Below are 15,061 nucleotides of genomic sequence, written 5' to 3'. Positions count from 1 at the left end.
AAACGTTGTATATTTGCTGTTATATTAAAGTTTTTCTTCATTACCCATTCAAGCCGTCTCCAGCCATTATTAAACAATGAATAAAATAAAAGGCTGAACAGTAATCCTGTATCACATAATAATTATGTACTAGATAGCAGCACATGTATAAACTGTTGTAACCAAATATCACAAGATGCCGATGTATAACATATTCAATGAATACTCATAAATATTTATTGATTAGCTTTCAGTCCTATCGTAGAGTAATTTAAGTATTGTGAATAATATATGCTTTGATCAAACCTGGTCATATATATATATATATACCAGTAGAAAAGTAACTGTGTCGGATATAACTATTATTAACTAAAAGAAGCTTAAGTATTATTCTGAAATATTTATTTTATGAAACAAAATGTGTAAAAACGTTTCAGGTACCCTCTCTTCAGTATGGCTTCACCACTCATCCACTTTATAGATTTATGGCTACGCTCCCTGGGTTTTTCTATACTACAGTTCGCCATTACGCGTGAAAATTTACTGGCTTCTTGGAGATTTTGCTCACACATTCAAACAGTTACATGTTTTGTATTTGTAATTAATTTTCAGATAACTAAACGTTTCTCAATTAAATGTGATCTAAAAAAAATTCTTTTCCGTGTAATAAGGGATATAGATTTACCAAAACTTCTGATCAAAGTAAGTTACTTAAATCAGAATTAGCAACAAACTTTGTAAGTAATGTAGTAGTTTAATATCAAATCTCTCGAAGAGTATGAGATGTCATTAATTAAACGCAAATTCAAAATTACTAGAATGCTTCAATGATGCCGTCCATGTTATCATTGTTTTCAGCAGTTGCCCCATTTGATATCTCATGAGTTTCATATATATCAAGAAATTTAGGCTAGTCTTAAATCCGATTGTTTTATTTTGCACAAGTGTTTCCATACTCTTTCCAAAATTGTAAATAATTTAGTATTAGGTATATTTTAACATTATTTATGCAACTATCTAATTGATACAATTGAAATTCATACAAACATTATCTAGTTATCTAGATTCAATAACATTTCAGCAGCTTTAAATAGTTGGATTATTATTGTTTTATTTATTTTTATTTTTTTTGTAAAAACAAAATCGTATTTCAATCGTTATTTTGGTTGTATAAGATTAAACTACAAATTTATTAATAAATAACAAATGACCATTTTTGAAAAACTATTTCTACTTTTTATTAAAATTCTGAATGGTTTAATAGTAAAGTAATTTCCGGTTTGGTGTACTATTTAATATCACGTTTTCCTCACAGTTATCGTAGGCATGGCTTAGTTATGAAAATTAATCAAAGGTTGATTTGAAAAACCGGCAAGTTAGTGTTCACTATATTACTTAAGGTATAGACTGAGCTTATCTTAACTTTATATAATTTTTAGAAATTAGAAAAATTCTAGTAAATTGAAGTTAGTCTACTGGTGAGATCATTATAAAACACGAGATGCGAGAGTGGTTTAAGACACAAGTTGTTGCTCGAAGAAGTATGAATGCTACTTTGTGGACATTGTTTTTTCAGATTTGTGTAGTTTGTATAACCCTCTTTATGTTCAATGCATTATCATGGAATGTAATGCAAGGATTCACAGATGTAATGTGGTCATATATCGGATACCCCGAACTTTGCTTTCAGGTTCTTTTAGCACTGGTGACTTCGTTTATATCGATTATACAGCTAAACCAGTTATCTGTAGTTCCAAAAATCTGGAGATCGAGATTAGATGTAATTGTTAATTTCTGCAAGCCAAAAAATATTTTTAACATTATAGTTTGCGGACTTGGAGGGGGTGTTGTTGTAAGATGCTACTTGGCCCTTATAAGTAAAAAACATAAAAACTTATCACAAATATGTCTTTATGATACAGATCTTATTTGTTTGGATGAAAAGCATTTCTTTGTAGTTTTCAATGGGATGTTTGCAGGGATGCTGTACTACATTTCAAGTTTTTTACAAGATTCCTACTATCTTGAAATTAATCCCTTTCATCAGCCTAAACTTTTGGTCAGTAAATCAGAAATACATAATGTTATAGTTGAAGGTGCCATAAGAACACTGCAAGAAATGAAATATTTTTATGTAGTTTATTTTGTGTTTGGAAAAAGTTTCAGAGATAATGTTTCCATTGTTCTTAATCTTTCCTACGGTGAAGAATATAAGCTAACAACTTTTAAAGGACTTCTGGATATTGATTTATTCTTAACTGTTTTTATAACGGGAATCTTATTGCATATTGTCTGGGCATACAACAAATACTTGTTAAAGATTTTCCTCACAGAGAGAATTGTTTTTCCCCTGGAAGAAACATTTGAAGCAGAAAAAGACAGGTGCTTGCATCATAGCCTTGCTTGTAATGATATTCCTTTGCTTCAGTCTCTTGGATATTTAGACCTTTGCCTTCTTGCCAAATATTCTTTTAAACGGAGACAACAGATATTTTCAGTAAGCCAACCTGGTGGCCACCCACATCAGTGGAATCAAATCTCTTCCAGTGTACTTGCTCATATAGAAACACTGATGAAACAGTTGAGTACTGTATCATCGGTTCCACCCAAGACAGAATCACAGAAGCCAAAAGAGGTACCACCAACAGATTTAAATTCTATAAAACGCATTGAAAACTATCTTGCTTACAAACTACAAAAAATCATTGATTTCTGTAACAAAATTTCTCCAGTTTCTGCAATTTACAGTGAATACCCAGAAGCTCAGACACACAAGTATTTTTTGACATGTCAGCCTGTAATATGGGGCATTGAAGCTCTTTCTTTTCTTGTATGTGCATCATATCATGAAGACAGGTATGGAGTTATCCAGAAATCTTTGTCGAAAATTACTTCCTTGATGCTAGACCTACAAACTACCTTAGAACGCTTTCAGAAAAGTTTATCAGTAGCACGAAAACCTGGTCCACTTTCAAGAGATATTCAGTTACGACAGAGTTTGAGAATTGCTTTGAATGGTGCTCTTTACCGAATAGCCCTTACATTTAGAAAACACTTGAGTGATATTACATTTCAACAGGACCACAGACAACAATTGTGTGAATTTTCACAACTGAAAAAGTAATCCACAAAAGCTTACATGCCTTTCAAAAGAAAGATTTCTGGTACATAATATGTTGTAGGATATTAGACTGGAATATGGTCAAAACTAAAGCTAGCAGTTTAATGTATTATTTTTTCTTTTTGAAACGTCTCCTATTTGCTTAAACTTTATTATTAACAGTATCAGCTGCTGCAGTTGGATTGATGTGCATTCTAAACCACTTTTTATGAATATGTTTGAGCTTAACAGTAACTTGTATATAAGTGTATAATAATTTAATTTTCTTTATTTCTAGTTGTAATTTTTTTATACTTTTTAAGTTATAAATAGTTTTATGTTGGTAAAATTATGTATACATTGTTTCAGCATTGGAAATTATGATTCATAAGCAGTCCAGCATTAATGTTTCACTTTTATTGAAATTTTCTGTTTTATCAGTACACGTTTTAATAATTCTCCCTTTCAACAAAATTCTCTTAAGTTTAATTGTCTATCCTGAACTAAATTTCTCTATTTTAACTAGAATAGCAAGTACAATACTGAATGATTCTTTGACTTATAAATATTAAGTGTATTGATACCTAAAAATATATATACTTTGGATATATTGCACTGATTGTTTTAACCTTTTCTAACGAAGTATTATATTTGTATAGCTATGCACCTAGAAAAGTCAAATCTAAAGACAACATTGATATGTCCAGTAAATAACTAAAATATTTCAACTTCTGACAAGTGAAATGGTGTAGAAATTTTTTAGTGGGAACTAGTAACATAAATGTCTTAAAAAGGATTCTTAAGTTACACAAGAATATATGATCCTTGCAATTTATTTTAGTAACTACCAATAGTACTATTTTTGTTGTGGATTGTTTTTGTTTTTACATGTGAAACATATTCAATAAGTGTTAGTATTCAATAAAAAAGTTAAGTTGGTTTTTGTTTTCTTATCTTTTAAAGGTTAAAGGAAAGTTTCTGATTTTTTTATTTTGTAAAATGTTTTCAGATGCATTATAATAAAAAGTTACTTCATAAAAAATGGTTGTGAAATAAAATCCTTTAGGTTAGTAGATCGTAGATTATATATAGTTAAATATTTTAGTAAAAACACCACTTAGGTGGCAGTAGACAATTGACCATAAACTTAATACAGATTAAATACAGTTTCTTATATAAAATATTTTCTGAATCTGTGTATCTATTTACAAAACTTGGGCCATTGTATTTTTCAGTGTTATTTTAATTATAATTATCAGTCTGTTTTGAGATTTATATTACTTTTGGAATAGAAAAACACTTTCATACAATATTTAATGCTCACCTAAGTATTAATCATGATAGTATTCCTTTATAAGCTCTTTAAAAGAGAATTTAATGCTTATGTCATACATGAGGAATGCATTGTTGTGGTAATACAAGTGTTCATTGGAGATCAGCATTGTCTTTCAACTGAAAAACATTAGCTGTTTCTCAATAATATATTTCATAAGGACAAATGTCAAGTGATGACCATATTTATTTTGTTTTTGCCAGTAATTTATGAATCCAATTTTTATTACTTGGTTTCGTGTTGCCTTTAACTTTTACGTTATAAAATGAGCAGTCAGTATTTGAAATTAATTATATTGAACAAAATGTTTTTAACACATCCAAAGAGAAAAAGAACCTTACAAAGTAACATTATGGATTGCTTAATGTAGCAGGTTAATTTAACTTAAGTGTATTGGCCATGTAACATTTTCTAGAGTCATTTTCATAAAATACTGGGGATGACAGCCAAGAACCATTCAGAAGGAAGACTCTGAAGCAAAGCATGGAGTACAGAACATACAATAAATCAGAAGTCATTAGACTTTTATGCTGTCACTTTTATTCTGCACTAACAAGCATGAACACTTGTATCATAAGAAGATGTTATTGTGTGTGTATATACACATATATATATGTTCTTTTTTACAAAAATAAGTATAAAAATCATATTAAAATTTTTGGAACTGATATTTGTTAAATAAATGATCATGGCAAATACAAGTCAATGCTCATATATGTTTAAAATATAGTATTCTCCCTGACTAAAAACAATTTAAACGAGTATTTAATAGGGCTTTTAAAGAAATTAAGTTATATGTTTACCTTAAGGATATTTATTTTCTGATCTTCCTGTAAGTTTTGATGTGAAAGTACTAAAATATAACTCATTTGTATCTAAAATTGTAACTTTATTACTAATTTTACTAAATTGTTTGTGAATTATATATCTGCTAATGTAAAATCACATTCATTCAATAATTTGTCAGTTCAGTACTAACAAAAATATAACATAGTTTTTGTAATAGAATGAAGTAAAGCTTATACATTTCTAAAATATGCAAGAACCTTAAAATGTTTATATTTTCCTACTGTACTGCCTGTAATGTCACTGTCTATTGAATTTTTAACAAAATAGACAATATGAAATTTTGTTGAACATTTCACAAGAATTACAGTATCAACATAGGAAATTATTAACTTTGTCTTACCAATTAAAAACTAGTCACACAACAAAAGATATAAGAATAAATGTAGGATAATGATAAATCTTTTTAATTTTAAAATGACTTGTTCAGCAAAATTTCACCCTATTAAAAAATTAAGTGTACAGATACTGTTTTAAATAATTCACTATATTAGAATATTTATTTCAGTTTAAAAAATAGAGAAATTGATACATTCTCTAAATGTAGTTGAGATGATAAACACAAAGTGTACACACAAAAAATGGAGTTAAAGATAACTTATTTAACATACATGGTCATTTATATGAAATTTATTTCCAAGTTCCAGTAAGTAAATTTATCAGTGTTCTTCACCTGCATTATGTTTAAATATAAACCAAATGGGAAATACTGCATCATCTTATATCTGCATAATTACATATTTCTGTACAAGTTATCTGATACACACACACAAAAACAATTTTATAATAATCTCAAATAAAACACACCATGCAATATTTATAATCAGAAAACAAGACAAACAGCTTAATTAGTTATGTGCAAATTAACCTGTAAAGCATTGAACTTTAGCCACAGAATTTAGTCTTTTTTTTTCCCTCTAGAATTATTAATGGAATCAGCAGCTTTTTAAAGATATTTTTATAAACGTTATTTCTCTTTGTTCCATGACTTTGTTGGTTACACAGCCCTAATACCATACAAGTCACACAAAATGTTTAAAGAAAAATACCTTTGATATTGCAATTAGTTTCACTAATTACAACTGGAGTCTTCTTTGTATTTTATAGATAAGTTATTTTATCTAAATTTTGTATGATTCTGTACAGTGAGAGTTATAAGAAACCAAACATAAAATTACTATAATTTTAGGGTTTAGAACATAGCATATGCAACTTTGACTTCCCTAACAGTTTTTCATTATGTTGTAATAAACATAACCAGATGAATAACTTACAAGTGGAAATTAAATACATTTTAGCAACAAATCTCCAATAGAATTACAGTAACTGTTATAACTCCCATTCCTTTGAGAAGATAAAAATGTACAATTACAGTATCTTCACACCTATGAAGTGACGAGATATCAAAATATCATCATCACTGGATGAAATTTTTGGTCCAACTATTCCTAATAACACATATTTCTGGTTATTTTGAATCTTTAAAAAATTATATTAATTTATTACAATATATATATTTATAAAGCACAGAAAAAATCTGTGTGTGTGTGTTTGTTTGTCCATTACTTAACTACTACTAGGTTGCTGGGCTAATCTCAACCAAACTTTGTGGGATGATAGTTCGAAACAAGGGGCATGTTAATAGGGGTTCACAACCCTCTCCACCCCTCAATATTGCTGTTATTGAGCATTTATCATTTTTCACATAAGTAAATGTTAACTGGATTCATAGTTGACACCACATCCTTACACTAAAAAAAAACTATTAAATTTTCTATAGTACAACATATACACAGTGTGGGGGGAGGGCACACAAACATCTTGTATATCTCAGAGTGCTCTAGCACTCTCTATGGAGGAATACAATAAAAAAAAAAGGCTCCTACTATTGCAATAATACATAAACTCTGATGAAGTTTCTACTCCAACAGCCACCATAAAGCTGATATTGAAAAGCCACTTCTTGAGTTATACCCACTTCTTACTTTGACCCGTGACCTTACAACTTCAGCCCGTAAGGCACTTCTGCAGCTAATGACTGTCAATTGACTAATAATGGGAAACGGTGTGGATGGAAATTAAGAGCTGGGTGTTGAAAGTGGGTAACAGAAAGTACCCCTACTGCCATTACTTTGGCCACTACCTCTTCCTACAAAATCACCCTGACCATCGCATGGCATATACCATATTTTAAGTATAAGCATAGTGCGTTCTTAAAACTTATACAAAACCTTGGGTGAGGTAATAATGAATACTGTAATAATATGTTATAAATTGTGTGAAAGTTAGGATTTTTTAGTTATTTATCATAGCATACACCCCATATTTTGTTAAGTTCATAACCTGGACAAAGAATGGGTACCTCAGCTTGTAGTTTCATAAAATTAAGTAATTAGAAGGTTTCTACAGTTCATTTTGCAAAGTCCCACTAAATTCTTAATTGCTTTTCTTTAATATTTTCATCTCTATTGAATACTTTCATAACATTAAACTTTTCATATTAAAATAAATTCAAAAAGACATCTCTGCTGTTCTCTTGGCTGAATACCAAAATATAGACTTTCTTGTTTCCATTGATCTCTTTTTACATTGTTCCCTGTTTGAAGCTTGAAACTGCAGAATCTCTTTTGCATGATAACATTAATAAATCATTAGTCATGTCCTAGAACACCCTTTATTTATGTAATCCCAGTCCAATCAGTCTCAACATGTATTCCCTATGACTGCAGCCCAGCATGGTCAGGTGGTTAGGGTGCTCGACTCGTAATCTGCAGGTTCGAATCCCTGTCACACCAAACGTGCTCACCCTTTCAGTCATGGGAGCATTATAATCTTACAATCAATCCCACTATTCGTTGGTAAATAAGTAGCCCAAGAGTTGGTGGTGGGTGGTGATGACTAGCTGCCTTCCATCAAGTCTTACACTGCTAAATTAGGGAATGCTAGGGCAGATAGCCCTTGTGTAGCTTTACACAAAATCCATAATAAACCAAACCCTATGACTGAGCTGATACCCAGCCTTGCTTCTTTGTTTTGTCATGTTTTTCTCAAAAAATGTGTGAAAAGGAAGGCAGGTATGATATGGTAAAAGGTATGTATTTGAGCTTCATTTTAAATAAAACTTTTAAGTGTGATAATATGATTCTACCAGAACTTATTGCTAGAACCACCATATGTAAAGATGGGACCAGGAAAAGGTGAAAGACACTGTCGTATATAGGAAGGAAGTTAAGTCAAAGAACACAGTCATGGAACCAAATGGCCATACCTTCATATAGTTCCCTAAACCCCAGTATGCAGGAGTACTTCAAAGTAATAACCAGAAACCACACCTATCCAGGAAATAAAATTGTCCAGAAAAAAAAAAAAAGAGAGGTAATCCCAGAAGCATAATTTGGCATCAAGTGTCAAGAAGTTAAAACTTTCATTGTGGGGAGATGTCTTTAAAAAATGTAAAACTTGAGGTTCAGCATAACCATGCTAAATCAATTCATTTGGAAGAGTAATGTAATTATTGAATTATCGGTGGCATGTTCTCAAAATGGGTATGCATATAGTGTACCACAACAATCAAACAGAAGTTGGTACAGGATAATAAAAGTACCAGGCATATATTTTCTCAAAATACTACTGACACACTAGGTAGGGCTCTCTCAAACATGAAAGCAATCTCAAATTCCATATTCTGAGTTGTCAAGAAAAGAAAAATCATACTTATGAATATATTTTAAAGGAACTCATTTTATGGTCTTCAGATTCAATTTGGTATTGTGGTAAAAATTACATTTATAATCCACTCCTTTGCGTACTTACAAAACTGGGTACTACACAGTATACAAAAAATAGCAAATAATGTTTATGACAGATGTACTTCCAGGTTTCAAAATCTGTTTTTGTCTGTAACTCTGGTGTCTTTATTGGAAAAAATGGGTTGTTATAACTACTCTAAAAGCAAAAACATTTTCACACCCCAGTCTAAACTGGAGCAAATTAGGTTTGCAAGTGTTCTCTTCACCACGAAGGACTTCAACAAAATGAAAAAGTATTTGTATTTTTAACCTGAATGGCATTTTAAGTCACACATGAGCTAAATAGCCAGGTCAGAGACCCCCAAGATTCAGACATAGCCATCCTATTTTATAAATGCTGACCAGAAGGATGACAACAGGCAGCAGTACCAAACAACTACTATGTAACTACTCTAACCAAGTAGTGGAATTCACTGTTATAGATATTATTACCCCAAAGATAGTGTCTAGTAACATATTTCAGCTAAAACTTTATAGATTTATGAACAGCAGTCAGTTGCACTAACCACTAGGCTAAGTGTCTAATGACATGTAATAATACAACCAAAATAACTAACAGCAAAAATTTGAAATGAACAGACTTGAGTAAAAACAAAAATATGTTCAAATACAGAAATAACACATGGCACAAGTTGGAATTACAAGTGCCAAGTTAAAATGTGAAAAAACTTCATAATGAAGTGTGATATCCATCAGTCCAGTTTTGGGGAATACGAGGCTGAAGCTGATTAGACTAGGGTTATTCCAACATAGATTGTAAAATGTATGAATTACACAACATAATTTCAGATTTTGTAATTTAAAGCATTATGGTAAGAGAGAGATCAAAATAAGAAATAGGTCAATTAATCACCTAGAAGAATAAAAAACTATGATACAGTTTTTATAATTAAACTAAATTGTATTGCAAATATTTTACATGAACTACTGTTTATTTTATTCACAAAAATATTTACTTTTCAAGAACACAAGAGAGAAAAAAGGAAAAAAAAAACTGAGATAGTAGTGATGACAACACACTTTCAGGAGTGTGATATTATGATGGAGGATCAAACTCATGAAACTTGGAAGATGTAACAAGTTTACATACCATATAAATAAATTTGGTTTCAAGTAACTTAGATAATTGACTTTTATTTAATGTTACATATAAACCAAATATCACATTATAATCGATATGTCAGCTTCTCAGAAAAAATGCTACTGCAACGTACTTATGTAAATGTTACCTTATGGTGATTTTGATATTCATTGTAATTAATCTTTGCAAGAAAAATACTGATATAACTGATTAAACTTTGTGTACCTTGTATTAATAATAAATATAGCACTTCTTGACTGAAACCAATGATTTTATTTCAAGATGGGTTTGTGTAGTGAATTCAACATGTGGACTGTACTTTATAAACTTTTTCTGCTTTCTTTTGGTCTTGTGATATTGTTTTAGGCTGTATTCATAGGGTTTCACTGGCAAGATGTATTTTACACACTAATAGACACAATAGAAGATATAGAAATGAGCAATATAGTGTCTTTGACCACTTTGCATTTTCACCAACAAAAATTTTATTACTAATTTTGTCTTTACACAGGTTGTATGAAATACAAATTATAAGGATGATCCACATTCTTGTCATATTATGAATTTTTTCTGAAGTGAAAACTGAAATCAAGTAGGTTTGAATCACACCAACAGAAACATTTTAGGTTATATGCAAACTTGCTTTCGTCAAAGGTTTTGAGCATATTTTTTCAAAAACGGAATTAAGGCACACACTGGAAATATACATTAATGTAACAAATACCAAGAACACCCACAAATTCAAAACACATAAGTTATAAATAATCAAGAAACACATGTTCTTTCTGACAAACATCTTTGGAGAGTCCGATATGTGTGTTAATTAGGGATAATTTCACAATGTAATGATAATTTGCAGAAAACAAATTACCAGAAAAATTAAGCAAAGAAGTCTTTAATATTAACATCCAAAATTATATAAAAGGTTTTATTAATACTCAAATTTGTATTACAAAAGATTATTTGCTTCACATTTGTACAGAAGCGGCATTTGTTTCATTACATTCGTAAGTATGCAGTAAAAAGTCATATAAAAAAGCTTTTTAATATTTGCAGATAATAATTAACTAAGAAATATAAAAGTGAAACATCAACTTCCCAGATGTATTGATAATCATTCCTAAATTTTCAGATTTTAAATAAACCCAGTGGCAAAAAAAAATACAAACTTTTTCAACATTAATAATATTATATTATTCAATATTAAAAAAGCTTCACATATCAGTAACCAAGTTGAAATATATGTCACAGCACAAATTGTTTACAGATAACTTGAAATAATTTTATCTCCATGCGATACAAATGTTCAAGATAAAGATTTGATAATTTCAAAAAAGTCCTGTTTTTGTTTTATATTGTGCATATATTACAAAAAGTTAACTTATGAAAATATGAAACAAAATTCATTGAATTAAAACATGAAAGCATTTTTTTTAATACACATTCTACACTCAACTCATGAAATATTTGATAAGCATTCAAATGTGTGCTTCTTATTATAGCTCTCATGTATATAAAAGTTAATGTCCAAGTTTAAAGAGATTTAGCTCTGAGGAGTAAGGCCAGGAGCATTTCAAATTCTGAAATATTCTTTGTTGTTGCAAGATTAAAGCTTCAATAAACAGTAAGGCTCCTTAATGCATGTTGAATAGTGAGAGTAACAGCCAGCATAACTTTTTTCATGTAAAATACCTAAACTGTGTATAAAATGTACTAGTTTTAACAGATATACTAAAAATGTAATAAATCTGTCAAAATGTACCAACATAAACTACTTTTCTTCACACACACATGGCCTGAAATTTAAAAAGTATAGCTTTTTCTTCCTTTTTAATAAAATTATTAAATTGAAGTTAAATTCCTATTCTGCCTAATTGTTTTGTCATGCTTAAATGCAAGAAGACATGTATGAGTATGTTACACTTTAACTTATGAACACGTTTTTTTTTTCTTGGAATGTAAAAACCTGCACTCAAGTCTAACAGCTGGATATGGTATTAAATACTTTCTAAACATTTCCAATGCTAAAATGCAATATCAACATATCTTGGCTTGGGTTGTGAAAACAGAATATCTCGCATAGTTAAGCATGTTTTCAATTTCACATCTAATACTTCAAAACTAGGGTAGATAACATTTTGTCAGCTCAAGTTTCCCCCCTTAATTCCTATGATACGGAGCACCATATTTTGTCTATCAAATGCAAACTAACAATTTTATCAACATCGAGTAGTTCTATCTAAAACAGATGTAAATATTATATGTCATTTCTGCCTTTTATTTAAAATGTTATTTCAATAGTATTTCAAAATGCTCATTTAAAATAATGAAATTAAAATAACTTGCTGAAACAAAACCAATAGATTGTTTTTCAGACATTTATAAAACATGGTAAATATTTTTTAACCTTTTGTGATAGAAAAACATAGGAAGTCTCAAAAATCGAGGCAGATTTCAAGTTAAATTTTTCATAAAACTTAACCAATATATTTCTTTGGCTCAACTCTAACATTATCACAACAGTAGTTTGAATAATGAATAAAATAAAGGCACATACTCAACTTGTTACTAAACATTTAGAAAACAAATTCTGTTAACAGCAAAACCAGTTCACCCTCTGACTCATCATGGAAAATATTCAAAAGTTTATAATACACCTTTAACTTTGTAATAATACAATTATACTTCCATATATATTATTTTTGTTCACAAATTGCTCATTACTGTAGCTAATATTCAATAAATTTTAAAAGTTTTACACTCATAAATAATCTTTTTAAATTACCCACATAATTTGATATAGAAAAAATAACACTCCTATCAAAATCAGATATTAAAGGCACAGGCATATGAATCATACATTTTTTAAAATATGAAATCACAGAGGTCTCTTGCTTTGACAGACCACTTATCAGGTTAACATCAAACTAGATATGGCCCACTGACAATGTTTTCATCAATGTTATAAATTACACTGAAACATTTTGTGGCTTATCTTGGAACACAAATTGTCAGCATAATGTAAAAATGGTTCACTAGTAGAAGATACTTTATTTTACAAACATTTAACTCAGAATTCAGTGGGTGCCTAAAAGGTAACTATAAAGAATGGTTTTACTGGTATGGGCTAGATAGTATTTCTTCAAGTCTATTTGAATATAAAAAAACAAACATTTATTTTATAGTTTAACAAGCAGTCTCCGACTCAATGGCAGCAGAAATGGTAGGGCACTTTTTAAGAACCATATCTGACATTTAGTCTATTTCTGAAAGTCATTGGGAATATGCATTAATTTACGAGGATTCCAGAGGTGTATGCCAATCTATAATTGGATAACATCCAAAGAAATTATTATTGTTTTTTATCAGTAGAATCAGGTAATTTTTTACTCTAACTTAGACAATGGTCATGGCATTGCTGTTGTACATTATCTACTCACCATTTGCAAACTTTTTGTGAAATCTGCAAGGAATTGCTTAGACAACAAGCCAGAATCTCAGAGTGTTTGTTCTTGTCAAGATGAAAATGAGGTTGGATTCAAAGCTAACTTATAAATGTAAAGTATCAAAACGTCCTAGGCATTACAAATGTAACAGGAGTGGATATGATCACACTTGTACACCAGTTGCTCAAAACGTTAGCCATAAGAGAAGTCAGAAAAGTGTTAGTAGAGCAGGTGTTATCAAGCACCCAAAGAGAAGGACTCCTGTGTACAGGAGAGGTAAACTTAAAGATGTATCCAATGACTTACCCTCAAATGGGGATGACAGCAGGAGGAGAACAATTCAAGATCAAGTAAAGAATAAAGAATATGGACTTTTTTTTCTAAGTGATGATCAAGAATATTACAAAGATAAGAGGAGTACTAAACGAATGGCAAAATAATATGACCATAGTATGTGGGTGGTCCACTCTGAAAGGATAGAAACACCTTAACTTCTTGAAACAAAGAAAACAGCAAGGCAAAATGATCCTTGAATCATGTCCTACACACCATGTGCCTCACTTTCAAGCTTATACATTACTGGATCTGATGGGGACCCCACCATCTACCAAAATAGTCAAACTTTCTGCTACTGAGTAAGAGATTGCTTGTTAAAAATCTGAATTAAATAAAAAAGATTTTATTCAAGTATTTGAACAAAAATGTTGTATTTATTCATTCTATAACATCAGGTTCATGATCTCCAACAATGTGAAAATATAATTCTACTCTTTTAGAATAAATCAAGTCTGTTATAAAATGAAAAATCATAGCTGCCAAAGAAACAAAAACCATATGTCAATCAAAGATAAATAGGAATAATAATGCATTTTTATTCAACAATGAACTTTTTATAAACAAACAACAGATTATTATTTGATCTTCCCACTTTATTTTTTAAAACCTTTACAATTGTTCTCGTAGCACTGCAAAACCAAGTATAGCCAGGAATATTTACAGCAGGAAGATAAGCTTTATCGACTTCCTCATTAATACTTGGTTGCAAGTAATATACATAAAACAGCACTGCTTCAGATGTATTATCAGGATTTTAAGTCAATAAATGATAATACAGAGACAATACAACACATTAACAAGGTACCATACACCAAAGTATGAATAGGTTTATGCAAATTATTTCTCTTTTTATGATTATAGTAGTCATGTTTGCAAGTTTGTTTTATACATTAGTGATAAAATTCCGAGAACCCAGGAATGAAAGCAAAGGAGAATATGTTATAAAAGTAGAAGATTAAGTACAAAAGTCAAGCTAATCCACTGGAAACCCCCATGTATGAGGTATGCATGTCATGACTATCTGTTGCAGCTTTGAGATGTTCTAGATGCAACTAAAAGATTACCAATTCACTGATACTAATTATACATATATATATATATATATATATAATTAGTATCAGTGAATTGGTA

General features: G+C 30.1%; 1 protein-coding gene across 1 annotated transcript; it reads left to right on the top strand.

The window, feature by feature from the left end:
* Positions 1 to 1,299: 1,299 nt before the first annotated feature.
* Positions 1,300 to 4,048, top strand: LOC106478660 (nucleoporin NDC1-like). The gene has a single exon (XM_013939216.2). It carries the CDS (start codon positions 1,481 to 1,483, stop codon positions 3,101 to 3,103), a length of 1,623 nt encoding a protein of 540 aa, XP_013794670.1. The 5' UTR covers positions 1,300 to 1,480; the 3' UTR covers positions 3,104 to 4,048.
* Positions 4,049 to 15,061: the final 11,013 nt, after the last annotated feature.

The sequence above is a fragment of the Limulus polyphemus genome, unplaced genomic scaffold, assembly GCF_000517525.1.
Source record: "Limulus polyphemus unplaced genomic scaffold, Limulus_polyphemus-2.1.2 Scaffold239, whole genome shotgun sequence".
NCBI lineage: Eukaryota > Metazoa > Arthropoda > Merostomata > Xiphosura > Limulidae > Limulus > Limulus polyphemus.
This window is presented reverse-complemented; position numbering and strand designations above follow the sequence as displayed.

Coding starts and splice junctions, on each gene's coding strand:
- LOC106478660 (XM_013939216.2), top strand. CDS start 1,481: ATGCGAGAGTGGTTTAAGACACAAGTTGTTGCTCGAAGAAGTATGAAT.